The sequence below is a fragment of the Ovis aries genome, chromosome 20, assembly GCF_016772045.2.
Source record: "Ovis aries strain OAR_USU_Benz2616 breed Rambouillet chromosome 20, ARS-UI_Ramb_v3.0, whole genome shotgun sequence".
Lineage (NCBI taxonomy): Eukaryota > Metazoa > Chordata > Mammalia > Artiodactyla > Bovidae > Ovis > Ovis aries.
Window position 1 is genome coordinate 24977950 of NC_056073.1, and position 27936 is coordinate 25005885.

Consider the following 27936-nt stretch of genomic DNA (forward strand, 5'->3'; position numbering starts at 1 on the left):
AACAAACCAGTGAATATAACAAAAAAAGAAGCAGACTCACAGATAATAGAGGACAAAATACTGGTTGCCAGTGGAGGGGGACAGGCAACAGGGGTACGAGCCTGGGTGGTACAAGCTATCCGGTGTAAGGTAGGTTCAAAGATATTATTGTAAAACATGGGGAATAGAGCCAATATATTGCAGTAACTATAAATGGAATGTAACCTTTAAAATCATATAAAAAAAAACAAAAATTATGCTTAAAAGTCTCAAAGTATTTAACCTTCTCTCCCAGCCTTCATGAAAAGCTTTCAGCATCTTAGGATGGAGTCGGATGGAGTCTGGACAGTTCAGACTTGAGTTCATCTCAAGGCGGTTTTCCATCTGCCTTATAACCGGAGCAAAACCAAATGGTTCCTAAGAGGTGGGGAAAAGCAGGTCCATGGAAGGTCTGCTGGGGGCGTATGAGGAGCCTGAGCTGATAGCAAACTAGACACAAGATCTTTATTCTCTTGGGGAAAAGAGAACAGGGTTCTGTTCCATTGTGTGCACAAGAAGAAAATGCTGACGTGAGGTCACACAAAAGGAACACGAAGGAATGAGAACGCCGGGCTGCGCATCTCAGCCTGCGTCAGCCTGGAGGACTCTGTGTCTCCCGGTTACTGTCCAGTTCTTGTATTTTATTTTGTGCCAGAAGGAGCACAAGCTCTCTGTGGCAGCTAGATAAACAACCCTGAAGCTGAGCAAATGATGCTCAGATTTCCAAAAGAATTTTTTCTTCGCAGGGCAGCGGAAGCTAGGAGAAGAGACCGGTCAGATATGATTCTTCTCTCCTGGTCAAGGGGAAAACTTCCCTGGAGAAAGTGTCCAGATATTTGTGGGATGGGAGGATAAACCACTGAAATCCCCTAGGCCAGTAGCCTCCTCTTCTCATCGGACAATGCTCTCAATTTGAGGGAGGGATTCTGGTCAAAATCCTTGCGGACGATGAGTCTTTCTATTTGAACAACAGAATGAAAATTTGAGAGTTGGTTCTGGTTTTAAAATTCATTCCCTCCTCTGTTCCTCAATCACACATGCAATTATTTATCCTCCATTCCATCTCCTCTAACCCTCCCCATCACCACTCTTTTAATTGAAATTATAGTAGCTCAGTCACCTGCCAACACAGGAGACCTGGGTTCAATCCCTGGGTTAGAAAGATTTCCTGGAGAAGGGAATGGCTACCCACTCCAGTATTCTTGCCTGGGAAAACCTGTGGACAGAGGAGCCTGGTGGGCTACAATCCAGGGGCTGCCAATGAGTCAGATGTGACTGAGCTACTAACACTTTTATGTTCACAGTTGATTTACAATGTTGTGCCGAACTCCATTGCACAGCAAAGTGACTCACACACACACATACATATTCTTTTTTAAAAATATTCTTTTCCAATATGTTTCATTCCAGGAGATTAAATTGCTATACAGTAGGACCTTGCTGTTTATCCATTCTAAATGTAATAGTTTGCATTTACCAACCCCAAACACCCAGTCCATCCCTCTTCGGCAACCACAAGTCTGATCTCTATGTCCCCCTCACCCACTCCTGAAGAGTCTCTGCATCTCACTCATGCTGTGAGCTTGGAGGTACCCAACTGGCCACCAAGACAGTCATCTTTCAACCAAGCCCCGATGTCCAGGTCCAGTTCACCTTTGACTTCTACTGGTAGGGTTGGTTGACAAAAGAAAGCAATGGCTGATGAAAAAACATAGTCTGGAGTCAAGGCCCCCTAGAGGCAGGCCACACCTAAACCAAATGCCATCAGCTAAAAAGCTAAAAGCTATGGGGCTGCCCTCATAGCTCAGTTGGTAAACCATCTCCCTGCAATGCAGGAGACCCAGGTTCGATTCCTGGGTGGGGAAGATCCCCTGGAGAAGGGAAATGGCAACCCACTCCAGTATTCTTGCTGGAGAATCCCATGGACGGAGGAGCCTGACAGGCTACAGTCCATGGGATCGCAACAGTCGGACGCGACTTAGTGACTGAACTACTACCACCACTAAAAAGTGAAGCATAGGAAAGGACTTGGGATTGGGGCTGGGTGGGTAGGGATGGCTGTGATTTGTAGAAGGTTTTTTGGTCCCGTCTGATGTTTCAGGCTCTGTTCTTGTTTTGCTAAATATCAAGATTGTCATTTTCTAGAGATAAGGTTTGGGGCAGGGGGTGGGCAGTGTGCCTAGTTTGGCACATGTGAACTATCTGAAATATCCAGAAAGCCTTGGGCCAAACGGAAACTAAAGTTCCCACCCAGGTAGGGGCTGTTCCTTGACAATTTCTTGAGGTGCAGGGGGAGCCTCCCAGACCCAAGAGTGTCCACCATGCCATGGCCTCACCCCATACATAGCCTGCTCCACCCTAAGCCTGTCTTTTCTTTTTCGCCTTTTGAATATGCAGTGGAGCCTAATTTAAAAGGCCCGTCTTTGCGATAGCTGTGGCTGCCAAACAGTCCCCAGTCTAAAATGTACTTTGGATTCTGTGCAAAAGTTTGAAATTCCATGTGTTGTGGTCAGTGCCTGTGTTAGGCTGTTTTGACCACTGCGTCGTTGTAGTAAGGACTAGCCCTCAGGGCCTTCCCTTGCTTTTGTGAGTCACACAGATTCAGATGTCTCGCTGCTTGGGTATATATAGTAGGCTCGTAATATTTTTCAACTGAAGACCTAGTCCTTGTCCTCAGGGAACAGTAAGGCATCCTTGAAATGACCTGAATTCAAAGCACCTGATGAAATTGTGATTCTGATTGTGCGCTAAAGGAAAGAATTTCTCTTCTCTGCAAAGATATAAACACGGGCTGGATAAGCTTCTATTTAAGAAGTTATCAAGTACATTCGCGTCTGTTCAGATACTTGCACAAGCAACCTTTAAACTTTGTTCCAACCCTTGGATCCAACGGTTACATGTCTCTCATTGGTTGTTTACACTCAAGGACCAAGAAGGATGGGGGGCTGCAAACTCCTGGGGCTCTCCAAGTAGTGGTGAATTTCATGAGATACTTCTTCTTAGAAGTTTGAGCCAAAATGTTTAGCGAGCAGAGACACCTGTCTTAGAGCATGGAGGAAAGGCATTTTAGATGCGAATAAATAAATTTAATGCAGCAATGAAAATATCAAAGTTCAGCTACACATAACAATATGATCCTTCTGGCTTCCCAGCCAGGATGTGAATCACCCCTCTGTCCAGGGCCTCCATACTGTATATGCTCCCCACCTGTTAGTCAACTTGGTGGCCATGTTGGTTATCAGATCAACTGTTATACTGTCACCATCCTTATGTTCAAATAACCCTTATTTTACTTAATAATGGTCCCAAAGTGTAACAATAATGATGCCAGCAATTCAGATATTATCTTACTGAACCTAATTTATGATTTAAGTTTTGTCATAGGTAGGTATGGGCTTCCCTGGTAGCTCAGTTGGTAAAGAATCCACTTGCAATGCAGGAAATCCAAATTCATTCCCTGGGTCAGGAAGGTCCCCTGGAGTAGAAAATGGCAACCCACTCCAGTATTCTTGCCTGGGAAATGCATGGATAGAGGAGCCTAGCAGACTACAGTCCATGGGGTCCAAGAGTCAGACACGACTTAGTGACTAAACCTCCACAGGCATATATGTATAGGGAAAACTTAGTATATATAGAGTTTAGTACTCTCTGTGATTTCAGGCATCCATTGGGGGTTTGGGAACATACCCACACCATGGATAAGGGAGGATGACTGTATGCAGAGAATATCTCTAATCTTTGGAAAGCAGAGAATAGTTGCCTTAAGAAGGACACTAGGAGTCCAATTTTGTATCATGTGCATTTGTTACTATTCAAATAGAAAAGAGCATTTATTTTGAAAATATTCGCTGATTGCATGGTTCTTTCCTGATTTTATGTCTGGGCACACCTTTTTTGTAAAGTACTTCAGCAAAAAAAACGAACTGGCATTCAAATAAACTGCCTGACCATGGCCATGTTAATTATACAAGGACTCTTCTAAGCAAACATTTTCAAGCACATATTTGGAAACTGTGCTGTTCAACACTGTAAAAATAAAGACAAATGGGACAAAAGTGGAGCCCTCATGGAAGGGGAAGACAGGGAGGAGAGGAGGAAGGAAAGGGGACTGTCTGGTGCCCCTGGAATGTCTCTTCATGCAGTCGTTTAATTTTGCTGCTCTTTGTCTTTAGGAAATAGGGTTGGGTCTTATCCCTTGTCTTGATGAGTCTTAAAAACCAACTAGGGGACACATCTTATCAACCAATTCTGTATGTTTCATACTAGACAAAGTGCTAACTACTTCATCTTTCTGCTCCTCTGAAGCTCTTTCACTCTCTCTGGTCCTTTGTTCCATTTCCAAGAAGGCTTAGCTGAGATCCTGGGTAGCTGGCTTTTCATATCTGCTTGGTTTGAGGTCATTTAAAGGACATTGAAAATGGAACAGATAATGCAGCTTAGGTGCTGAGATTCCCAAATATTGTGGGGAGAAAAAGGAGCAGAGGAAATAGCCTGCCACAGGTTGGACAAGTTTTCAATCCTCACTGTGGAGCACTCTAGAACTCCTGAGGACTCCCCTAATACTCTAGTGCTCCTGAAGACTACTCTAGTACTCCTGAGGACTCCCTTAGTACCCCAGTGCTCCTGAGGACTGCCTTAGTACTCTAGTACCCCTGAAGACTTCTCTAATACTCCTATTAGAGCGGAGGAGGACAGGCCAAGATTTTACTCACAGTAAGAAAGAAGTCTTGCCTTCTGCTTGCCATCATGATTCTGACTTATCTGCGGTTGGTTGCTTTTTGAAAACTTACTTCCTACAGAAATTCTTTCAGCTATCCCCTCCGGTTTTTTAAATGGCTATAAAAGATTTCAGCCATTTTTCTCCCCCAGTTTTATTGAGACATAATTTTATTGATATAATTGACAAATAACATTGTATAAGTTTAAAGTGTACACCATAATGCCCTGATACATGCATACGCTGCAAAGTGTTCACCAGATTAAGAGTGGTTAATAGTCGTCACCAGACAGTTGTATTTTTTTTCCCTTGCGATACTTTTTAAGCTCTATTCTCTTAACTTTCAAATATATGGTACAGTCTTGTTAACTATGGTACAGACTTGTTAACAGTCATGTTGTACCTCACATCTCCAAAACTTATTTATATTAAAACTGGAAGTTTCTCCCTCTTGATCACTTTCACCCACTTTTCCCACCCCTCACCCTCTGCCTCTGAAAATCACAAATCTGATCTCTGTTTCTTATAAATTTGGGTTTTTTAATATTCCACATGTAAGCGAGATCATACAATATTTGTCTTTCTCTTTCTGGCTTAGCATAATGCCCTCAAGGTCCAAATGACTTGATTTCCTTTTTACAGCTCAATGGAATATATATATATATATATATATATATATATATATATATATTTGTATATATATACATGCCCCACATTTTCTTTACCCATGCACCTGCTTGGGTTGCTTCCATGTCTTGGCTACTGTAACTGAGGCTGCAGTGAGCACGGTGGTGCAGATGTCTCTTCAGGACAGTGATTTGGTTTCATTCTGTATTCATCTAGGAGTGGGATTACTGGATCATCTGGTATAGTTCTGCTTTTAATCTTTTGAGGAAGCTCCATACTGTTTTCCACAGTGGCTGCAAATGACACTCCCGCCAGCAGTGCACAAGGGCTCTGATTTGGATCATCTTAAAGGACAGAGGTTTAGAAGCATTTCACTGTTGCAGTGATCCAAACCCAGGCACCCCATTTCTTCATCAAAATCCCATTTGTTGCTCTTGCCAGGCAGGGCATATTGATGATAAGGCTGAGAGGTATGGCTGAGGAGAAGGGGGTCTTCCTGCGGTGAATGGCATGTGGTGGGAGGGTGGTAGCTGTTAAAATCCACAGGCACCTTCTCTTCATAAAGTTCACCCCCTTGATTTGGCCATATGGGTGGATAGCTGGATTTGACTGCTGATGGTTCCACTGGAACCGGCTGGTGGAAGGGTTCTGAAGAGCTCTGGGAAGAGGAAAAGTCATAGGGCCAGCTGGTCAGAGGAAATGGGTAACTGGGACAACTGTTGTCATTCAGAGGACTTCGTCCCAAAGCCACATTCTTATTCCACGCCTGCAGATCACTGTAATCAGAGAAGACTCCAGAGATGGAGGGCTGGAGCAGGTCTCCACTGCTGGAGACCCGACTGTGGGACAAATCCCATTTGTCGTAGAGCTGAGGGGGGCCCAGGGTGGGAGTGAGGTTTGCCAGCTCAGAGGTACCCCCCAAACCATAGCTCTCGGGGAAGGATGAGCCATCATTCCATGCCTTCTGCTGGGGAGTGTAACCTATCACATGTCCGCTGTAACTAGGAGGCAGTTGGACAGCTTCCTGGAAAGACCAAGTTAAATTTTCCCAACTCTGTGTTTCACCTGGAAGAGGCTGGAAAGACAAAAGCTCGTGTTAATAAGTTAAACTCACCGTACTACCCCAGGCACCCATGAGTGACCCTGCACAAGTAAGTGCTCTGTGCATTTTCCTCATTCCCTACATACTCGAAGCACAAACATACACAGGGCTTTGCACAAGCACACGAGGCCTGCAAGAACTCAAGGCTGCTGCCATTTCAATGCGAGATCTGACCAACCAGGAAGGGCTCATGGGCCTTCTTTTACTCAGACGGGAGAATGTTTAGAACATTCCACCTCAAATGCAAATCTGAAACCCTGACTCCCTCTGTGAGAAACTTGTAAGGGTCTGTCTAAGACAAATCAAACCACAGCTTCAGCGTTTTACATTATCCTCAGGGGAATCTCAACTTCCTCCTTGACTTCTCTACTTTTTAGTGGATTCCAAGAGTTTATTTTTTTTTCCTTAAGAAACTCCGAGCTCACTTTGTTGAATCACAGACCTCTGGCATATGACGTCGTCAACTTCTTTTCCTAAATGGAGAAGGTATATCATTCTCCAGTTAATCACAAGAAAAGAATCTGCTTAAGGACTCAGTTATCTTCTTGTTTATGTAAAACTATTGCCTAATAGGGCTTTCCTGGTGGCTCAGTGGTAAAGAATCTGCCTGCCAACGCAGGAGATGCAAGTTTGACCCCTGGGTTGAGAAGATCTCCTGAGAAAGAAATGCCAACCCACTCCAGTAGTCTTGCCTGGAAAATCCTATGGACAGAGGAGCCTGGCAGGCTACAGTCCATGGGGCCACAAAAGAGTCGGACACGACTTAGCAACTACACAACCACAACAACTGAGGAATAAGAGGATGGAGTTGGGAAGACTGACCAGGAAGGGTGAGTGAGAAGGAAGCCCCTGCAACTTCTGCCAGGGTTGGTAGGTGGGATTCAGGGGCTCCTATTTCCCTGAAATTATGACTCAAATTATGACTTTTTCCCCTTAAGGAACATTAGAACCTCCAAGGATGGACTGGCCCAATTTCTGTGCTCCTGAAACGTGGACCATAGACCAGCAGAAAAAGTATGCTGCATGCTTGTTCAGTCACTTCAGTCGTGTCCAGCTCTTTGTGACCTTATGGACTCTAGCCCACCAGGCTCCTCTGTTCATGGGATTCTCCAGGCAAGAATACTAGAATGAGTTGCCATGCCCTCCTCCAAGGGATCTTCCCCACCCAGGGATTGAATCTGCATCTCCTGCATTGGCAGGCGGGTTCTTTACCACTAGCAGCACCTGGGAAGCCTAGGAAAAAGTATAGGAATTAGTAAAACACTATTAAGGAGACAAACCCTACCTACAGTATGACACCCATAAAGCTGTGAACATCACAGTGCTGTTTGACTGTGGGGAGAAGTGGGCACCCCTACATCCCCAGATGACCACTGTTTTGAAAAACTTCCTGGTTATTTCATCTTAGTGAAGTGCACTAAGGAAATCATCGGCTTCGGGGGAGAGTAAAGAAGTATGAGGCTCAATTTTTGTGCAGATCATTTCTTCTTGGTTCTAACAGAAATACAGAGAGTGCCAAACATAGGTTAAGTACTAATTCAGGTCTCTTTTTAACTACAGTAGGGAAGACGATTCTGAAATTATATGGACTTTACGGTTGACAGCATACTACAAAGATGGTAGACATTAAGAGGAAAAGTATTCATATTTACATATTCAGTTTCTTTGCCAGATGCTAGCTCATAGGTGAGCCTGAAGATATATGATTTGGGGCTCTCCTTTGTAGGTTCAAAGACCTGCTAAGAGCATGCTTAATCCATCACAGATAAATTCTGCCTAGGAATTTGTTCTCAGTTGTGTCTGACTTGCAACCCCATGGACTGCACCTTCTAGGCTCTTCTGTCCATGGAATTTTCCAGGTAGGCATATTGGAATGGGTTGCCATTTCCTATTCCAGGGGATCTTCCTGACCCAGGGGATCTTCCTGACCCAGGGGTAGAACCTGTGTCTCTTGGGTCTCCTGTATTAGCAGACGGATTCTTTAACGCTAGCGGCATGTGTGAAGCCCTCACTTGTAGGTGATGACAGGGAAATCTAAGGCTGCCGCCACAGGGATGGCAAGTCCCCACATATTTTGAAGATGCATGGAGCAAGTTTACCTTTATCTCTGGGCTCTGTTTCAGCTTCGAGGAGACTGAGGAAGACGCCGAGTGTGTTTTCTTCACTGCTCTTCTGGCCTCGGCTTCCAATTTGGTTTCTGGCTTTGGATGGTCATGCTCTCCCTTTGACTTAAAGGAGAAGAAGCAGTGAGATAAACAACTAGATGTACTTCATGGTATCTAAAGTCTTATCCTGTTCTCTGCTGTCGGACTGGGTGCTGTTGCAGTTGACTGTTGTCACAAGATCAGAGCAACCTTTTAAGATCCTCCCAGGGTTGGATAGCGTCACCGATTCAACGGACATGAGGTTGAGCAAACTCCGGGAGACAGTGAGCGACAGGGAAGCCTGGCATATTGCAGTCCATGGGGTTGAAAAGAGTTGGACACAACTTAGTGACTGAACAAGAAGCCCACCCACCGGCCAGTCTTTGCTGATGGCACGCCTTCTTTGCACGGTGCTTCTCCCCAGCCCTGCCACGTCACACCCATAATGATAATGAGTAACACTGATTACACATATCCTTGAATCTTCAGCGCAATGCTGTGAGGGCCACACCATTACCATCATCCCCAGCTTACAGAGTAGGAGGAGATAGAGGCACGGAAACCTCCTCTAGTAAAGTGGGGGAACTGGGATCCAGAGTGTGCCAGAGCCAGCCAGGTGGAGAGCCAACTGTTGGCCATTCAGGTATTTTGTGAGCTGGTTGTTAAAAACGTTTTGACGCTTTGCTGTACATCTGAAATTAACACAACACTGTAAATCAGCTATGGGTGTGCGTGCATGCTCAGTCATGTCCAACTGCTTATGACCCCATGGACTACTAGGTTTCTCTGTCTGTGGGATTTTCTAAGCAAGAATACTGGAGTGGGTTGCCATTTCCTCCTCCAAGGTACCTTCCTCCAGGGATCAAACCCATGTCTCTTGCGTCTCCTGCATTGACAAGCAGCTTCTCTAACACTAGCACCACCTGGGAAGCCCCCCTAAATCAACTATACTCCAATAGAATTAAAAATTTTTTAAATATATTTGTTGGAGATACTGAATGAATAAAGAGGAAAGCAAGGAAAGAAAATTTCAGGTCATCTTACACAGTTCTACCAAAGAGCTCTTTCCAGAGAATTTCTGTCAAGCTTAATATCTTCATTCTCTATTACCTTCAATATTAATTTCTGATATGCTTTTGCCATGAAACCCTGTATTCAACCTTATGATTATGTAAGTATTATGAAAAAAATATATACTAAAATAATTAACTTAAAGAAAATCAACTTGAAATCATCCATGATGAGAATAGTTATATTCCAGAAGTTGGCAAACCCTATACATTCAGAGCATTTTCTTTTCAGAGGCAGGTTTAGCAAGGACTCAGATCCAAACAGTCCAGCTCTCAGAGTCTACCACCTCCCTGGAGAGGACCCCTTAATACCACATTTTACCAAAGACTAGGGCTTAGGGGAGTAAAGCAACGTGTCCATGTTTACAGAGCTGGGTCTGTGGAAGGCCAGTGCACGGGGGCTCGTGTTGCCGACAGCGGTTCCCAGGTTCCCTGGGAACCTGGGCTCCACCCTTGGCTCCTCTCTCGAGGGTCGGGGTACAGACATTCGTTTGCCCAGAGGGTTTCCCCAGGGAGGGTGCAGACTCCCCTCCACCTGTGCCTCTCCCAGAGGCAAGTCTCCCTCATGCTCTGGGAACAGTTCCTGAAGTAAAAAGAAACGGAATCTCTAACGTAAATCCAACCTGGAAAAATATGAAGCGTCCATCGTGCCTCCAGAAGTTGGTGACAGGAAAGCCCCCGTGGCCCCGGCAGGGAATGAGCTTCAGGGGCCCGTCGCAGTTGGGACAGCGTTTCCCTACAAAAGAGCAGAGGAAGGTGACCACTCCCGGCAGAGCCCGGCCAGCGGACCCCTGAGTCTGTGCAGCTCTGCCTGGGTCAGACTTGACTCCTGCACAGCAGAGAGTCCACCTGGGCACAGTGTTACAGACTTTCACCCACTGGGCATGACTCCTGGGCCTAGGAGACCAGACCACTCAAGCAGCCCAGGTCACTCTCACAGGCGGTAGAGGAAGCAGTTACTTACTCAGTGGAATATTTTACAGGTTGGGGGTGAGCAGGGGGTGGGAGCTGTTTTAAGCAAAAAAAAAAAAAAAATCCCTCTCTCCTTATTTACTGATACTTCAAATTCTTTATAAAGAGGAAAAAATTCTTTCATTTCACAATTTGAACTAAGGGTCAAGGAGCAAAACCACACAACAGAGAGAATGCAGCTACTAAATTTCCACTAACGTGTAAATGACTGATACCGCCCTGCCCTGAGAGCAAGTTTGGAAAACAAAGGACAAGGAAAGAACATGAAGTAACTTGAGGTCTGAAGTGGGCAATGCACAGGGAATGGTGAATGCATCTATTTCACAATCTGCTGAATATGATTAAAAAAAAAAAAAGAATTAGCATGTGATGATGGCCTGAAACTAAATGGCATGGAATTGAGTCTAACCTCAGATTTAGCCCTGGGTCCCCCTTCGGATCAAAGCACTCACTGAGATCATTTGGGGGACCCTATTCCCCAAGGTGTAGGGTGGCAAGCCTGATGCACAACTTTCTCTTCACTATTCATATATGTGACTGCGCTGATGAGTTAATGTTTGTCCCCTGAGTGATGCATCCTCCTTTTAATAGAGGCCCCAAATCAGATCTTAACCCTAGGGAGCAGTGTTAGCGGTGGGTGCAGCGGGCACGGCAGATCTATGGGAATACAGGGCCCCAGGGGGCTGGCTGGCTCGCCTTAAAATGATCTCTAGAAACGGCCTTGGTCTCCTCCACCCTCCAGCACGGAGGCTGGGCCCCTGGGAGGAGCGAGAACTTTAAGGCCTCTCGGCGGGAGCGCCACTCACTCTGCTGCTTCTGCCGGGCCTTGTCGCAGATGGCTGGCCTCAGGTAGACCTTGCGGCCCTCGGCGACCGAGCAGTCGCGTCCGCACACCACCACGCCCAGGCAGGACTTCTTGAGGATGCGGGAGTTGTGGTTGTTGGTGTTGCGCATGGCCCAGCTGCTCAGGTGGCGCTGTGCGTTCCTGTCGTCGGAGCTGTAGATGTGTTTCTCGTAGGCGTCAGGCCACTCCTGGAACCAGTCCGTCTTTTTCACGTTCTGATGAAAACACAAAGGAGATGATTATAGTTCCAGCTGAAGTCACCACTGGGCATAACGGTGGCCTGGTGCACAGCTCTTCTGGGCGCTGTATCTCTGGCAAAGACCAAGCTGGATCTTACCACATGGTCTGAGCGTGCACAGCCCGGCTGCGGCCACGTGACCACTGGGTCCATCCCACATCTGCCCCCTGGACCAGAATGGCTTATGATGCAGCCCTCTGCGTGACTGATGCTCCTCTAGCCTTTGGTGATGAGAGTGAGGACCACTGCTCACTGAGAATGTTGGAGGGTGAAGCAACACGATGGTACTCTTGCACAGTGGCTATGGACGGCACTGGGACTGGGCAGTGAGATAGTGTCACGCTCCCCGTGGTGGTTAGCTTGTTGAGAAAGTGGAGGGTTTAATGCAAAACCACCTGAGAATCGCGGTGGAAGGCTGGAGAGCTACTTCCTCCTCTGCAGAAACTCTCTCCCCTTTGCTCTACTCTCATGTTCATGCGCCTCAAACAGGGTGGAGGAGTAAGGACAAGTTGAGCTCGATTGAAAACTTTCATGTTCCTGCCCGGGACTGACACAGTTCCCTGCCCATGGTACCTAACTAAACAAAACTCCCCTCTTTAAGTGGGCAGGGGCACAGGACACTCAATCCTCATAGCATAAGTTATTTGACTTTCTTTGCCTCTGTTTCTACATCTACATAATAGAAATAACCAGACCTACCTACCTCGAGTGGGTCTGAGAGTTACACAGGATAACATATAAAAAGTACTGAGCGCATCACCTGGCAGGCAGGGAGCTCTGGCTGAATGTTAGTGAAGTTATGGCTCATGGCCACGTTTGGCCAGTTCTTAGAGTGAGAATCATTAGCAATCTCAGTGGTCAAACTTAAGCAGTTCCCATTCTTGCAGCTTCCAGAGACTTGGTATAAGAAACATTTTTCAACAAGAAGCTTCTGGAAGGTTAGGGTTTAGATTCTAGAAGCTCCAAAAGGGTGCTTCTCCTTTGCTCCTCACGCAAGAAAACACAGCATAGAATATGAGAAAGGAAAAATAAGACATTTGAGGAGGAAACGCAAGCATCAGGATGGAAGGGAAGTTCCAGGAGGTCGTGTCTCTCCAAGTTGGAGTTCAAGTGTAGAAGACGCCAAAGAACTTTGTAACATGAGATTCTGGGTAGGCAGCTGTCTCTGAAGACTCATTTTGTTCTTCTCTTAAATGGGGATATTGATAAAACACTCTTCACAAAAGTACTGGGAAGAGCAGATGTGTTGTAAACTGTAAGTTTTGTATTGTTAATGATAGTTGTCATTTGTATGGAATTTCATGGAGATTGAAATGGGTCTGAGGAAATAAAAATGAGAGGTTTTATGTACATGAGAGGTAGTACTAATTAATAGTGAAGAGCTAGGGTCTGCAAGCTAGGACCATGGGCCAAATCCAGTCCAATGCCTGTTTTTTTTAAAAATATATTTATTTATTTGACTGTGTCAGGTCTTAGTTTTGACATGTGAGCTCTTAGTTGCAGTATGTGGGATCTAGTTTCCTGACCAGGGATCGAACCCAGGCCCCCTGGTTTGGGAGCAGAGTCTTAGCCACTGGACCACCAGGAAGTCCCCAATGCCTGTTTTTGTAAATAAAGTTTTATTGGAACCCAGCCATGTTCATTCATATGTGTTGTCTGTGAAGACATTTATACACCATGACAGAGTCCAGTAGGTGCACTCAAGACTGTATGGCCCACAAAACCTAAAATATTTACTATCTGGCCCTTCACAGAGAGCTTGTCAGCTGCTAGTAGGAGCGCAACTTGTGGAGGCCAGGGTGTGGGCCTTACCCTGAGAGGGTTCCTTCCCGCTCAGGGCTCCTCTTTCTGCTCTGTGAGATGGGGGCCATGGGAGTACCTGCCCGACAGGGATGTTTGAAGACTGAACGGGTTAACATACACAAAACATTCAAAATAGTGCTTGCTACTCACAGCAGCCAAGACATGGAGGCAACCTAAGTGTCCACTAACAGATGAGTGGATAAAGAAGTTGTTGTACATACATATCATGGAATATTCAGCCAGGAAAAGGAATGAAATAACACCATTTACAGCAGCATGGCTCGACCTAGAGGTGACCATACTAAGTTGAAGCAAGTAAAAAAAAAGACAAATATCATATTGCTTATATGTAGAATCTAAAAAAAAAAAGATACAGGGAATTGCCTTGTGGTCCAGTGGTTAGGACTTAGTGCTTTCACAGCCGAGGGCCTGGGCTCATTCCTTGGTCAAGAAATTAGGATCCTGCAAGTTGTGTGTAGCAGGGGGCAAAAGAAGGAAAAAAAAAAAATGATACAAATGAATTTATCTACAAAATGAAAATAAACTCACAGACATAGAAAACAGACTTATGGTTACCAAAGAGGAAAGCAGAGAGGGCTAAATTAGGAGTTTGGAGTTAGCAGATGCAAACTACTATATATGTAAAATAAATTAAAAAAAAAAAAGGTCCTACTGTATAGCACAGGGAACTCTATTTGATTTCCTGTAATAAACTGTAATGGAAAGGAATATGGAAAAGAATATACATTGATAAATGTGTAACTGAATCACTTTGCTGTATACCAGAAACTAAAGCAGCATGGCAAATCTACTATACATCAATAAAAAATAAAGCCAGTGCCTGGCACACAGCAAGTTCCACATAAGTTTTAGCTGTTAGTCTTCTGATCTTGGGCAACACACACCAGCCGTTGGGTGTGAGGGCCAGCAGCTTTTAGGAGATGACCCCCAGAGAAGTCACTTGACACTTTAAACCTTGTTTAGACAAATGTAAGACAGGAGTCCAGGCCCCTCTAAAACCAAAGTTTCATTGGCACAGCTCCTGGTTTTGAGCTTCTGTCTCAGAACAGTGACAACAATAGCTCCATTGTGCCGTCCAGTGGTGAGGAAAGGGGACACTGTTCCAGAAGGGCAGGGGAAAGGGGGGTGGTGTCTTGGGGTTGGGGGGTCCCCTCTGCTCCAAAGGAGACTGCTTCTAGTTTCTAGGAAAGAGGCAGCTAGGCCAAGATGCTGAGTGAGCTATATTCTCCAGTTCTCTCCCCAACTTCTCTGGTAATTCTGAGTGGTATTAATTCAACACACAGCCTCGGGCAGCCCCCGGAAGCGGCCCCCTCTTTCCCTCTCTGTCTCCTGGTTCCTCCACCCACCTTCTCTTCTCTTCCTTCTGATCCAAAGCTCTAAACAGTGCTCTCTTCTGCCACAGACATGCTGCCAAAAGCATAATATTTTATCTTCTGAAGTAATAACAAGGTAGGTTAAAACGTTAAAATGTGGACCTTTAACAATCTGGGCTGCAGAAATCTACCAGTGGATCTGAATTATTCCAATACAAAGCACAGGTGTCAGGGCAGCAGAGACAAGAACAAGGTGGTCTTGAAGGAAAGCTGAGATTTCTGTGTTTTAAAGGTGTGGGAAGGGACCTCCCTAGTGGTCCACTGACTAAGACACTGGGCTCTTACTGCAAGGGGTCTAGATTCGAACCCCAGTTGGGGAACTCGATCCTACATACTGCAACTAAGAGATCCCATGCTGCAATGAAGATGCAACTAAAGACCCAGTGCAGCCAAGTAAATACGTAATTTTTTTTAAAATAAATAAAAGTGAGGGGCCCCTTCAGTCTGGTCAATGGCATAGACACCACAAACCAGAAGGAACCTACAGTGTTTGTGAGAGCAATTCAAATATTCCAATTAAAGCAAGGACTCCCTGCCAGTGGAGCAAGAAATGCTCTGGACTGTCTTTTCTTTCTCTCTTAGTTTAATGTATGTTTTCTCTTCCCTATGAGTTTTCCTCTTTGATGAGTTATTTAGAAATATATTGTTTAGTTTCCGCGTATTTACAGAATTTCCTGTTGTCTTCTGTTGTTAATATCTAGTTTGGATCCACTGTAGTTGAACACACTCTGTGTTTTTGATTATTTTAATATTGTTGAGGTTCGGTCTTAACCCACAGTTTGTTCTGCATTCCACGGTATGGTAAGCTTTTTTTCCCATCAGCTCCTCCACCAGTACCTTAGTTTTCCAAGTCCACTAATAAGCCAGTAATAAGTCTGACAACGTACAAACTCAAGAAAATTACCAGGAGCAAGAATATTTACATCAAGATATTTTCTTGGCTATTTACATATGACCAATCTTGTGACTTGGACTTTTGTAGGATTTCTGACATTTTTTGACATTGCAAATATGAGAAAACCTAGATTCCAGTGATGCAAAGGAATCCAGGTATCGAATGATAGGGAACTCTGAAAATCTACTAAAATTTAAGGCACTAGAGCATAACTTTTAAAAGGAAGAACGATTATTTCTTAATCTTGTTTAACAATTCCTCACAAAACATTTCCCTCTTTTCAGATCTTCTGTTTATTTTTATTTCTAAATTTTCACGAGTAACTCTTTGTTTTTCCTCTTGGTTAAGAAGTTTATAAGTTAAAGGGAATATTCTTAAGGTTTCCAACATATAAATATAATAAATTTATATTGTATTTTATCATGGGTAATATCATTGGTGGTTTAATGAATATTTCTGTGACTTCTCTATGTAATTTTTGTCCCTAAGAGACTTAGTCTTCTAAGTCGCTCAAAACCTTTGAAGCCATGCAATGATAGCACCATTCTTTCCTCCCTCATTCTCATTTATTTAACTACTTGAAGTTTTAATGGGTATCTTAAGAAATATACACTGTTACATAAAACTAATGAACTAAAATCAAAATTCTGAAATGAGATATCAAAAATATTGATATTAGCATGCTATTATATTAAAAATGATTTTCCCTTGGGATATAATCCACTCTAGTGTAAAACAATTATCTGCTAGGTTTTCTTTAATAAGAATAACTTATAAATTCCTCAGAAATAAATGTTTCCAAATAAAACAGGGTTAGCAAACAGATACATGTTTAAACAAATCAGAGAGGGAAAAATTAGACATTACTTATGGAGCACAGAAAAAAAAAATTTATCCAGCATTTTGATTTACCTTCAACTTTTCGGGAACTTACCTATCTGAACCAACTGGAAACCCAACTCCAGATGTTTTCAAAGAGAGAAATTCAATTCAACTAAATGCTTTTGAGTTAACCTAAGCATTACTGCCTTTGGGTAATCTTGCAATTTCCTACCTTTATTAAAGGTCAAGATGCAGGTCAAAAGTTCTATATTTGCTCGGACAACACTAAGGTGGGACAGAGTGCCCCAGCTTTCAAATTCTGTCACCCCCTACCTTTTCTTTTCTCCCTTTCCTTCCCAATTCCACCCGGCTAAGCAAGGGACCTCCTGGTAGGCACCCAATGAGAGTCTCTGCTACCATCTCCACCACCCCAGAAGCAGAGGGCAGCAGAAGAATTCTGGCTCCCAAAGTGGGGGGATCCAATGACCATATAGGGTCCATATAGGTGGAGATGTCCCAGGGAGTTCAAACGACATTGAGAGCAAGCAGAATGCCAGGCAAAGAGGACAAAGTCACGAGTGTCCCCGTCAGACCAACAGCAAGGTGACCTGACCATCCAGTCAGATAATAATTCACCAGAAATGCAGACTCGTATTTACCCCGTAGCTCCCTAGCACCAAGACACATCTGATTACAACTAGCTTGTTCCGATTACACTTATCCACACAAATTCACAGAAGGAGCTCAGTGATTCACTTTTGCCCGTAAGACTGAGGCAAAGGAAATTATGCTTGTTAAAACCATGGTCCAGGAATGAACTCATCAGAGACATGGCCTCTTTGGGGTTGATTCTCCAGGCTTCAAGTGGCCCCGTATTTATGTTTAACCTATGTATAGTTAAAGATTTTCTCTACAAAAAGTATATTTAAACCTTGGAATTGTGTGAATTAATAGCTCCGTGTGGCTTTGGTTGTGGGTTTAATCGGCAAACTGCTCATGTTCAAGGAACAAAATGATTCGGGGTGTGTGTCTGCTGTGGGGCTATTGGACTAGTTTGTGCTTCTGCTCAGAGAATCTGGCAGGTGCAGGGAGATAGCAGCCGCTCCCGTCTCCCTGTTCAGTGGGTACTATTGAGAAGAAAAAGGAATTGGTTTTCTTCCCGATTTTCAACCAGAAAAAAAAAAGAAAGAGATTTCTTTATCATTCAAGGCTCTCAAGTATTACAATCAATGTTAATGAGAAGCATCCTTATAATGAACCATGTATGTACACGCTAAGTCGCTTCAGTCATGTCAGACTTTTTGTGACACTATGGACAGTAGCCCGCCAGGCTCTTCTGTCCATGGGATTCTCCAGGCAAGAATACTGGAGTGGGTTGCCATGCCCTCCTCCAGGAGATCTTCCCAACCCAGGGATCGAACCTGCGTCTCTTACACCTCCTGCAATTGGAAGGCAGGTTCTTTACCATGAGCACCACCTGGGAAGCCCAGTGAACCATGCGGTGAGCATTTTTAACAGAGGTAAGACTAACCCAACCCAGACTTTTGCGGCTTGGATCAAGCAAACCCTACAGCAATTATATTTGAACTTCTAAAGTAGTTTAAGGGAATAGAAAAATAAAGCAAAACTGGTCTATTACATTGGACTGGAATAAGTAGGCATTTATCAATGATGGTTTTGAGTAAGTTAAGTGCCTGCAGTTCTGGGCTGACTCCGTGGAGGCTGGATTAAGTAGAAGTGGTATCAAATTAACCACAAGTTAGACAAGTGATCAGAAATGAGTTCCAAGAAGATTTATAAAGACAAACATGCAGCTGAAAGAAGAGAGGAGGGCACATGAAACAATTCTGCCTCCAAACCACCTTTCGGGCCGCTTGTCTCCAAGATCTCCTTACTGAATGCCTGTGCATGGCTCCCCTGTAGGGAGCCTTTGAACTTCAAAGTGCTCTACTTTGCCTTGTTTGTCTTATCTTCATCTGACCTAATCCTCTCACCTTTTACAATATGCTTGTCCACAGAGAGCCCTTTTGCCAAATGCTCAGCCTTTATCCCCATGCCTGAAAGTAAGTGAAAGTGTTAGTCGCTCAGTCGGGTCAGACTCTTTACGATCCCTGTGGACTGTAGCCCGCCAGGCTCCTCTGTCCATGGGATTTCCCAGGCAAGAATACTGGAGTGGGTTGCCATTTCCTTCTCCAGGAGATCTTTCCAACCCAGGGATCAAACCTGAGTCTCCTGTATTGGAGGTAGATTCTTTACCGCCTGAGCCACCAGGGAAGCCAAAGGCTGCAGCATTCAGTATTCCCATCCAAGTACTACTAACCAGGCCTGACACTGCCTAGCTTCCGAGATCAGATGAGATGGGGGCACGTTCAGGGTAATACGGCCATAGACATTTCGGAGTCATGCTAAATTATATACGCCCTCCTTCAGTGCCTCTGGCATTTTTTTATATGGCATTGATTCTCTGTTTGGACACTGATCTTGTTCCACTGGTCCAAGTCATCAGTCCTTCCATGAATGTTAACGTGGATTAACAGCCCCTGCATCCAGTGGTATCTGACACATCCCACTGACATCAAAAATCTCTGATGTCCTGATGAGGATGTCATTGTTCACTATTGCCAAAAATTAACTCATAGATCTTGATCTGTGATATAGAAAGGGCCTTTGGAGTTTCCAGGACCAGAAGATGCAATAAGCACTCAAGTAACCATCCTGAAACTTGAAGCAAGTCAGTGGATTAATAAGAAAGAAATTCATCTACAAGTTGCAGGAATTTGTAGGAACCGTGGCAAGAACATGTAAACATGAAAAATAAACTATAAATTCTTTGTGTGGAGGGGACAGAGAATGAAATTGGGGAAATGTATAATAGTAGTAAGCCAGCGCTTGCTATTATAGATGGAATTCTTTGAAACATATTTTTTTAACACTCAAACTGATGGTCTGAGGACCACTCATTGCCTAAGGGGCTCCATGGAAAAACAGAGAGAGCTTTGTGGTCAAAAATAAGTTAGGGCAACATTGCCAACATAGCCTCCTCTTGGGAGAGCCATAACGCAGTAAGAAAGACACTATGTCTGCAGCAGAGAGATTGACTTAGGAAATTCTCTAGTGGTTAAGACTGCATTTCCACTGCAAGAGGCATGCGTTCAAAACTGAGATTCCACATAGCATGGGAAAAAAAAAAAGAAGAAATTGGCTTAACTTGGTTGAACTTAGTCCTTCTTTCCTTCCTCCACAACATCCATTAAAATTCCTTGTAACTTACACACTACAGAACACATTTTGAGAACACATCTGTTCTAAACAACTTAGAGATTCAAGCAAGGTGTATGAAGAATTACTACTTTACTTTTACAGAGGAGATAATGAAAATAAGAAAACAGATTTGTTTAGCGTCACCCAGATGATAAGCCATGGACCCACTCATTCATGAATTTTATACTCATCCCTTCTTGTTTAATAAGTGCCAGGCCCTGTGATTGGCACCCAGTCCCTGTCCTAGGGTGCAAGCCACCTTCTGAATCTCGAGTCACCAGATCCTTGATTGTTAGAACTAAAAGAGTCCATAAGAGACTATTTAGTGCAACAACTTTATTATCAGAAGAGGAAAGGGGACCTCAGAAATGCTAAATCACTCCATTCTACAGGTAAAATCAACTCAAGTTCTACAGGTAAAAGGAGGCAAGACTGGAATTCAAAGCCTAGGCCTGGTTTCCTTGCCTTGTGCTTCTCATCGTACACTGCTCTGCCTTTAGAAACACTCTCAAAATATAAAATCTACTGTGCTTGGCTTCAACACCTTCTATTTTTCACCTCAGCTGGGTCTTGATATGATTCCACAGCCCCATAAATCCAGATGAGGACTATGTCGACTCTGCTCAGAAAATGTGCTTGCGTGCTTAGTCGCTTCAGTCGCGTCTGACTCTTTGCAGCCCCATGGACTGTGGCCCACCAGACTCCTCTGTACATGGGATTCTCCAGGCAAAAATACCGGAGTGGGTTGCCATTTCCTTCTCTAAAACACTAAGGCACCATTTGCTCTTTTAATCATTTCCCTGGCACATTTAACAAACTAAAGGACACTTATCTATTTCCATGAGCAACCAAAGTTTTTCTACAAACTGAAAATGGTACATTTCCAGAATTGAATGTGGACTTTTCTTGTAAATGTCTCTGGTATCTGAGAAGGCCTAAGTTTTGGAAAATTCATGTTGGAACATGAACCTTTATGAACCCTGAGATCCCCTCCAGGGACATGGTTCTTTCTTTTGTCTATAGATTTGATGAATGATATGAATCCTCTGCCCTAGAAAAAATACATGTTACTACAGTGTTCTTAGACCCCATTAAAGGTCCCGCTCTAGGATGGGAATTTGCGAAATCATCTATATACCTGCTTCCTTCAACTCTTGTTTTTGAAGATGTCCAGTTTCTCTATTTGGGACCTACAATCATGAATTAGGAATATGGGTCTCTGAGACAGGAATAATTAAAATTTATCTGAAAGTTTCCCCTAAAACAGCTACAACTATTGTAAACCAATTATAAGCAACTATAAACACAAACCCTTAAAGTAGATATTTGCATGATTTAGCTGTGGTATATTTAGCCATCCTTAAATGAATGGCAAGTAGGGCATTCATTTAAGCACTTAGTGCTTCCTAGCTCTTCCAAAACCTATCAGGAGAGAATGGGGGAGGAGGTTCAAGGGAAAACATAAAGAGAAGCACTTCACCAGAGTGAAATTTAGAGTGATCTGGAAGCCTTCTTTAGAGTGAAATCTGGAATGAGTATAAATCAAAACTGTGGAAAAACACAACAACAACAACTGTGGAATCTCCATTCCCTCTCCTCTGCTTGGGATAATTCGAATTTCTCATTCCCCAGAATCAGACCTTCCACTAGATGGTTCTGGCAGTCTCGTCTTAGCTTTCCCAGGCACCCTTCCCAGTAACTTCCAGTGAAAACCTTCTTCACTGGAAGAAAGACCAAAACGTGGGGTCAGGGAAATCAGTTTTAAACAACGAATGTTGGAAATTCCCTGGCGGTCCAGTGGTTAAGACTCAATGCTTTCACTGCTCTGACCTGGGATTCAGTTTCCAGTTGGGGAACTAAGATGTCACAAGCCATGTGGCTCAGCAAAAAAAAAAAAAAAAAAAAAAGATAAAATATAAAACAACTGTTTTCCACCAAATTAAGAGTTTAAAATGTCAATTGCCAGGTCTTCCCTGGTGGCACAGTAGACAGGAATCTGCCTGTCAATGGAGGGGACATGGGATCAATCCTTGGTCTGGGAAGATTCCACAGGCCGCAGAACAACTAAGCCTGTGTGCCGCAACTACCAAGCCTGTATACTGCAACTACTGAAGCCTGCGCGCTTAGAGCCGGTGCTCCACAAAAGAAGCCACTGTAATGAGAGGCCAGAGCCCTGCAATGAAACGTAGCCCCGGCTTGCAGCAACTAGAGAAAGTCCGCGCAAAGCAAGGTAGACCCAGTGCAGCCAAAAATAAACAGAATTAAAAAAAACCTTTTTAAATTTCATTGCCAAAGATGAAGGCAAAGAAAACATGAAATGGAAGCCACTCTGTTAGCTGGAGAGTAGCCCCATGTGCGTGGACTGTGTAGTAGTCACAAAGGTTCTAGAAGAGAACTCTCACCGGGACATCCCAAAGACAGATTTAGGTTAAACCCATTACTACCAGCAAATAAGGTTGTATGGGAGCTCGTGTGTTACAGAGAGTCAATCTACAGACATGTTATCGTGGATTTCACTCTACTAGCTAGCCAGGCGGGTGGCATTGGAGCCAAAACAACTTTGAAAGACAGGGGAAGTAACACTTTCTTTGCTTCAGTCTGTAACCAGGGGAGTCTGGTCTGTGAGGGCCTTCTCAAATCATGGGTTTAGGAATCTCCTCTTAAAAGTCCTCATTCGGAGGCTTCCCTGGTGACTCAGCGTGAAGAATCTGCCTGCCAATGCAGGAGACAGTTTCCATCCCTGGTCCGGGACAATCCCACATGCCACAGGGCAGCTAAGCCTGTGCACCACAAGTATCAAGCCTGTGCTCTAGAGCCTGGGAGCTGCACCTGCTGAAGTCTGCACGCCCTAGAGCCTGTGCTCCGCAACAAGAGAAGGCACTAAAATGAGACACCTGGGCACCGCAACTAGAGAAAAGCCCATGCATCAGCGAAGACCCAGCACAGCCAAAAATAAATACATCAAAGTTATACACATGAAAAAAGTCCTTGGTCGGATGTCCAACTGAAACTCTGTAGGAGAGGTATTTACTCAGCTGGGACCCTCACCAAGTTCCTTCCAGGTCTTAGCAAGTAACGTTCAAGCCTTCACGGCCAAATGCTGAACACAGCATGAGAACAAGTACATACCTGCGGCAGTTTCATATCATTAATATCCCAGCTTAGTTCTTTGTCTGAAGAATCCGCGTTCTCAGGTTCCATGATGAAGTCAGGTCGCCCACAGGTTTCCGTCTATCCAGCTGCTCTAGAAGCACTTGAGAATTTTGCTTTCAAAGGCTCTTACAGTTGGATCAGTCCACCCAAGCAGTTTAGACCAGGAGACTGCTTTCCAACACTAAAAAATAAATGACAGTGATACTGATCATTAGAGATAAAAATCAGTGCTCTTGGGTGGAGGGGGAGGGGAGGGAGGTTTAAGAGGGAGAGGACATAGGTATACTTGTGGCTGATTCGCATTGTTGTATGGCTAAAACCAGGACAACTCTGTAAAACAGTTATCCTCCAGTTGAAAATGACTTTTAAGACACGGAATTCAGAAGAAAATATCATTCAAAATACCAGCGCTCATCTGCCAGAAAAGACTGTTTCACTGATATTTTGGGAAGCACCAACATACAAACAAAAACAAAATGTAGGAACCATTAGTGAGCCTGCTGGAATAAAGCTTGACCATGGGGAAGAACACCACTTTCACCCTCAGGTTTGGGCTACCTTCCTGGTTGCTAGCCCCAAGTGCAAAGGCCTCTGTAAGTACCATGGTCACCTGTAGCCAATGGTTAGGACCTTTTCCTCCACCTACCGGGTTGGGGAGGGAGGGATAACTGGCTTGGAGTTGTTTCCATGGATACACCTTCATAAATTAGCTACCCTGTGGGTGTGTTACAAGAGGGGAACATCACAGCCAGATGTGTCTAGAAGTCTTTTTAAAATTTAAATTCCCATTTAGATTAATAATCCAGCATATATTTTATATATTGGAGAAGGAAATGGCACCCCACTCCAGTACTCTTGCCTGGAGAATCCCATGGATGGAGGAGTCTGGTAGGCTATAGTCCATGGGGTCACAAAGAGTCGGGCACGACTGAGCGACTTCACTCATATATTTGATATCTTCAAATATTCTCAAATGATTATCAGATTCCTCTAAAACCTTGGCACTACTGACATTGAAAACCTATTTGATAATCTTTGCTGTGGGGAAGGAAATGGCAACCCATTTCAGTGTTCTTGCCTAGAGAATCCCAGGGACGGGGGAGCCTGGTGGGCTGTTGTCTGTGGGGTCGCACAGAGTCGGACACGACTGAAGCGACTTAGCAGCAGCAGCAGCAGTGGGGGTTGCATTGTAGGATATTTAACAGCATCCTTTGGTCTCTGCCCATTAGGTGTTGGCAGCAACCAGCAACCCACCCCTCCTTGTTGACCACCAACTGTATCTCCAGACATTGCCAAATGTCTCCTGGAGGGAAAAACTGAGGACTACTGCTCTAAAATAGTGTTTCTCACCTTTGTTTAATCCAAAGCACCCTTCAAGACTTTCTGACTTTAGCAATCTCACTCTTCCCACAAGAAAATTCTGTCTGATCTTACTTTCATTAAATTGTATTTTAGAAATAGTAGATATTAAAAAATGTTTGTGCAAACTGTATTCCAGCCCCCCCACAAGAAATACTAGTTTCTAATTATAATTGGTTAAAGGGGATTTGTTTTTCGGTGACTCAGTCATGTCTAACTCTTTGCAACCCCTTGGACTGTAGCACACCAGGCTCCTCTGTCTTCCATCATCTCCCAAAGTTTGCTCAAATTCATATCTATAAAAGGAACTTACCCTCCCCTCCCCCCAAAAAAAGTAAAAAGAAGGAAAGATATTTAAAGTGTTCAACTCTGAGGGGGGAAAAAACCCAATCATTTTGAGATGGCATGTGCTTGCTAGTAGAATATGAAGTAAGACATGTTTACATGTGTGACATTTCCATGCCTTGGTGCTCTAAAGCCATAATGATGTTACATAGAACCACTTAAGAGTCACTCAAACCACAAGTTAGTTCAATAGTCTCAGTCTTACAGAGTCCCGTGTACTCTGTTCCTCAGTAATTTAGCTTTATGTAACCCTAATACTTGTCAGTCACTGAGATGTACTGAAGTAAAGTGCATAGATATAGATGACTGTTGACCTGAATGTGTAAAGGAAGCTCTTGGCCACTAAATAGCAAGTTAATAGGAGTCTTTTCCCTCCCTAACATACCTACCCACACTCACCTACAACCTAGTCATCCAAAAAGATGAAACTTCAGTACCCCCAATTCAAACACTGATGTGCAAGATTAAATATCCATTGAGTTTAAATCAAATTCTGTTTGGGAAAGAAACCCTAAGTTATAGAATAAATGATGCCACAGATTGACTTTAATTCAGACTTTAAAAAAAAAGTATATTAGAATAACAAGATTCACATTTCAAAACAGTCGAAGATATTGCCTTAAGCCTAAGCAATGTCGGTATAATTCTTTTGTTTTTAAATTAAGGAAAAGGAAATAAAAAATCTTGTGCAGAAAAACTACCTTGCTTTTCTGATTTTTTCTGATACGAATTTTTGCCAAATGAACATGAACTTAATATTTCTCTGAGCGCTAAGGCTAAAACACAAGGAAGAAGAAAAGATGGTTTGCAGCCTTTGAAACATAAACAAGCAAATTCCGTTTTCCTCAGGATTAAAAACCATTTGTCCAGACTCTTTTTTGAAAGCCACTTGGGCCAAAGTGTGCTCATGTCTCACCATTTCTACAGAAGACCAAGCAGAACAAATGAGAACCCAGTAGAAACTTGGTGACCATTGTCACCGCCCTGACGTTTGTCTCTCCTTAGGATTTCTGGCCTTGTTACATTTTTTTTTGGTAATATATAAATTGACTTACAATATTAGATTAGCCTCAAGTGTAAAACACATTGTCATCACGAAAAGACAAGTTACTATGTGTTACCATACAATTATTACAAAATTATTGACTATATTCTTAATGCTGTATATTATATCCCCATAATTTATTTATCTTCCAACTGAAACTTTGTAATGGTTTCCTCACCTCTGACTTCTGGAGATGGAGACAAAACTGCTTCAGAAAAATCTCCTCTCTGATTCAGGTCCCAGCAAGTTCTGGTCATTTTCTACGCAGAGACTGCTGTTCCCTAATCCAGGTCAAGGTACACTATGCTAATGAGCTCTGGCAATAATCCAATCAAAATCTAGATGCTCTCAGCTTGGGATAGGCAAGAGTGACCCGGGAGCCACTTACCCAGCCCAATTCTTCCCAGAATGCCAGCAATGTGATGAATATTCTATGGTACGCTTATGAACATTCCCCTTGTTCATGTCAAAAAAGGCATTTAAACAGAAATGGACATTGCTAAGATTCTCATGAGGAAGTCCAGATGTTTTCTTTCTTGTAATTTCAAAGTTTGGGCCCAAGGCACACTGAGTAACGGTTGAATTCTAATTCTTTCACCATTTGCCTCAGCATTTGTACAGAAGAGAGAAGACAGACAGCCAGCAAGATATGTCATAGTGGTGGAATTCATTGGAATGGATGTTTAGCAGCTGAACAACAATGACAAGATGTTGGTTAGCCGACACCTCCCAAGCTACTAAAATCACCAAAATGCCATCCTGCCCCTGACAAGGATGGATGCCCCATGAATTCTGAGTGTTTTAATTGCAAAGAATAATATAATCCTTTCTTCAAAAGTGTCCTAAGCAGTCAGGGTGCAGCCCACGTTGGTTCAGCTCACCTGCTGTGTTCCAAGCAGTCTGCTAGTCTCTGGAGATTTAAGGAAACGTTAAAGCCCCGGAGAAGTGTAGAAGTGGAAAAGATGAGGAGACACTGAGCTTAAGATGACATAATGCATGGAAAAGAAGTAGTCTGGAAGGATGTAGAGGGGAAGGTATTAAGCTGGAGGGAGGAGACTCAGGGGAATCTTCTTCCACCAACAGGATGCCTGATCAGCCTTTTGAAGGACAAACCATTTGAAGGTGTCAAGGAATAAGACTTAGCCCTAGATAGTGTCGACACCATGGGCAAAGGCAAAATGGTATGAGAAGTATGTATGCTCAGCTTGCTGAGAAGCCAGTACCTGGAGGAGGGTCCAGGTCATCGGAGGAAGGAATCGGTAAGCTGGAAGGCAAGATGCTGGGGCAGCCTCACTGGCTGTGTTATTCCCTGGGAGACCTTCAGCAATGTTGGAAAGATGTTTCAGTTCATTAAGAAATTCCTTCCCATCTGGAGTTAAGACCCTGCATGGTTTTCTTGTATTTTATTTGGTTAATCTTGGTGTGCTCTTTGTAGACCCTCTTTGGTCAGGATCTTTCTCTATCCCCCAAACAGCTGTAGCATGACAAAGCCTGGCATTGTGCCAGCTGGCCAAAGAGAAATGTCCTGGGGTCTAGCTCCAGAACCAGGAGGCAGGACAAACAGTGGATGTAGAGCTGAGAGGAAATGAGGTGATAATTGCACATGCCATGATTGTCCAGTTGCTCAGGGTTCCTCGCTAGGGTGTCTTCTCCCCTCCATACAGATACACCCCACCCAACCCTCAGGAGCTCCCCAAATGCCACCCGTTATGACACCTTCCCACAACAAATCTAGAACACAGGATTTCTCACTTCAGTGGTATTCCAGAACTCTTAACTGGGTTGTAAGCTGTCTTACATCACTTTAAACCAGCACTTTTTTCCCCTCAGTTACAAAATCATAATCTCTCTTTTCTCCTATTTTATGACTGAGCTATGCAGCGTGGGGAATTTTAGTTTCCTGACCAGGGACTGAACTCATGCCCCTACAGTCGAAGCTCAGTGTCTTAACCACTGGACCACCAGGGAAGTCCCAAATTGATAATCTTAAAAAAGCAAAATCACCTCATGTTCTCAAGTTCCTAGAGACTCCCACAGGTTATATGTTGCCCATGTCCTTTCAGACTGTTGTCTTCCTACATACATCACCAAATGCAGGTCTTAACTTTGCACGATCGTAATACTACA

General features: G+C 43.8%; 1 protein-coding gene across 2 annotated transcripts; it reads right to left on the minus strand.

The window, feature by feature from the left end:
* Positions 1-1198: 1198 nt before the first annotated feature.
* Positions 1199-26798, minus strand: GCM1 (glial cells missing transcription factor 1). 2 transcript variants are annotated; one of them, XM_042237025.2, is made up of 6 exons: positions 26691-26798; positions 23037-23241; positions 11457-11709; positions 10302-10414; positions 8564-8692; positions 1199-6437 (listed from the first exon to the last, which is right to left on the minus strand). In XM_042237025.2, the coding sequence occupies exons 2-6, from the start codon at positions 23106-23108 to the stop codon at positions 5703-5705; spliced, it is 1302 nt and encodes a 433-aa protein (XP_042092959.1). In that variant the 5' UTR covers positions 23109-23241; positions 26691-26798; the 3' UTR covers positions 1199-5702. The 2 variants fall into 2 exon arrangements, with proteins under 2 accessions (XP_042092959.1, XP_027814545.1); XM_027958744.3 differs by lacking the exon at positions 26691-26798 and adding an exon at positions 25988-26088.
* Positions 26799-27936: the final 1138 nt, after the last annotated feature.

Excerpts from the sequence above, each read along its gene's own strand:
- GCM1 (XM_042237025.2), bottom strand. The coding sequence starts at position 23,108 with ATGGAACCTGAGAACGCGGATTCTTCAGACAAAGAACTAAGCTGGGAT. Across the intron at positions 11,710-23,036 it reads ATGATATGAAACTGCCGCAG|AACGTGAAAAAGACGGACTG; the intron begins GTATGTACTTGT and ends TGTTTTCATCAG. Across the intron at positions 6,438-8,563 it reads AACAGAGCCCAGAGATAAAG|CCTCTTCCAGGTGAAACACA; the intron begins GTAAACTTGCTC and ends TTGTCTTTCCAG.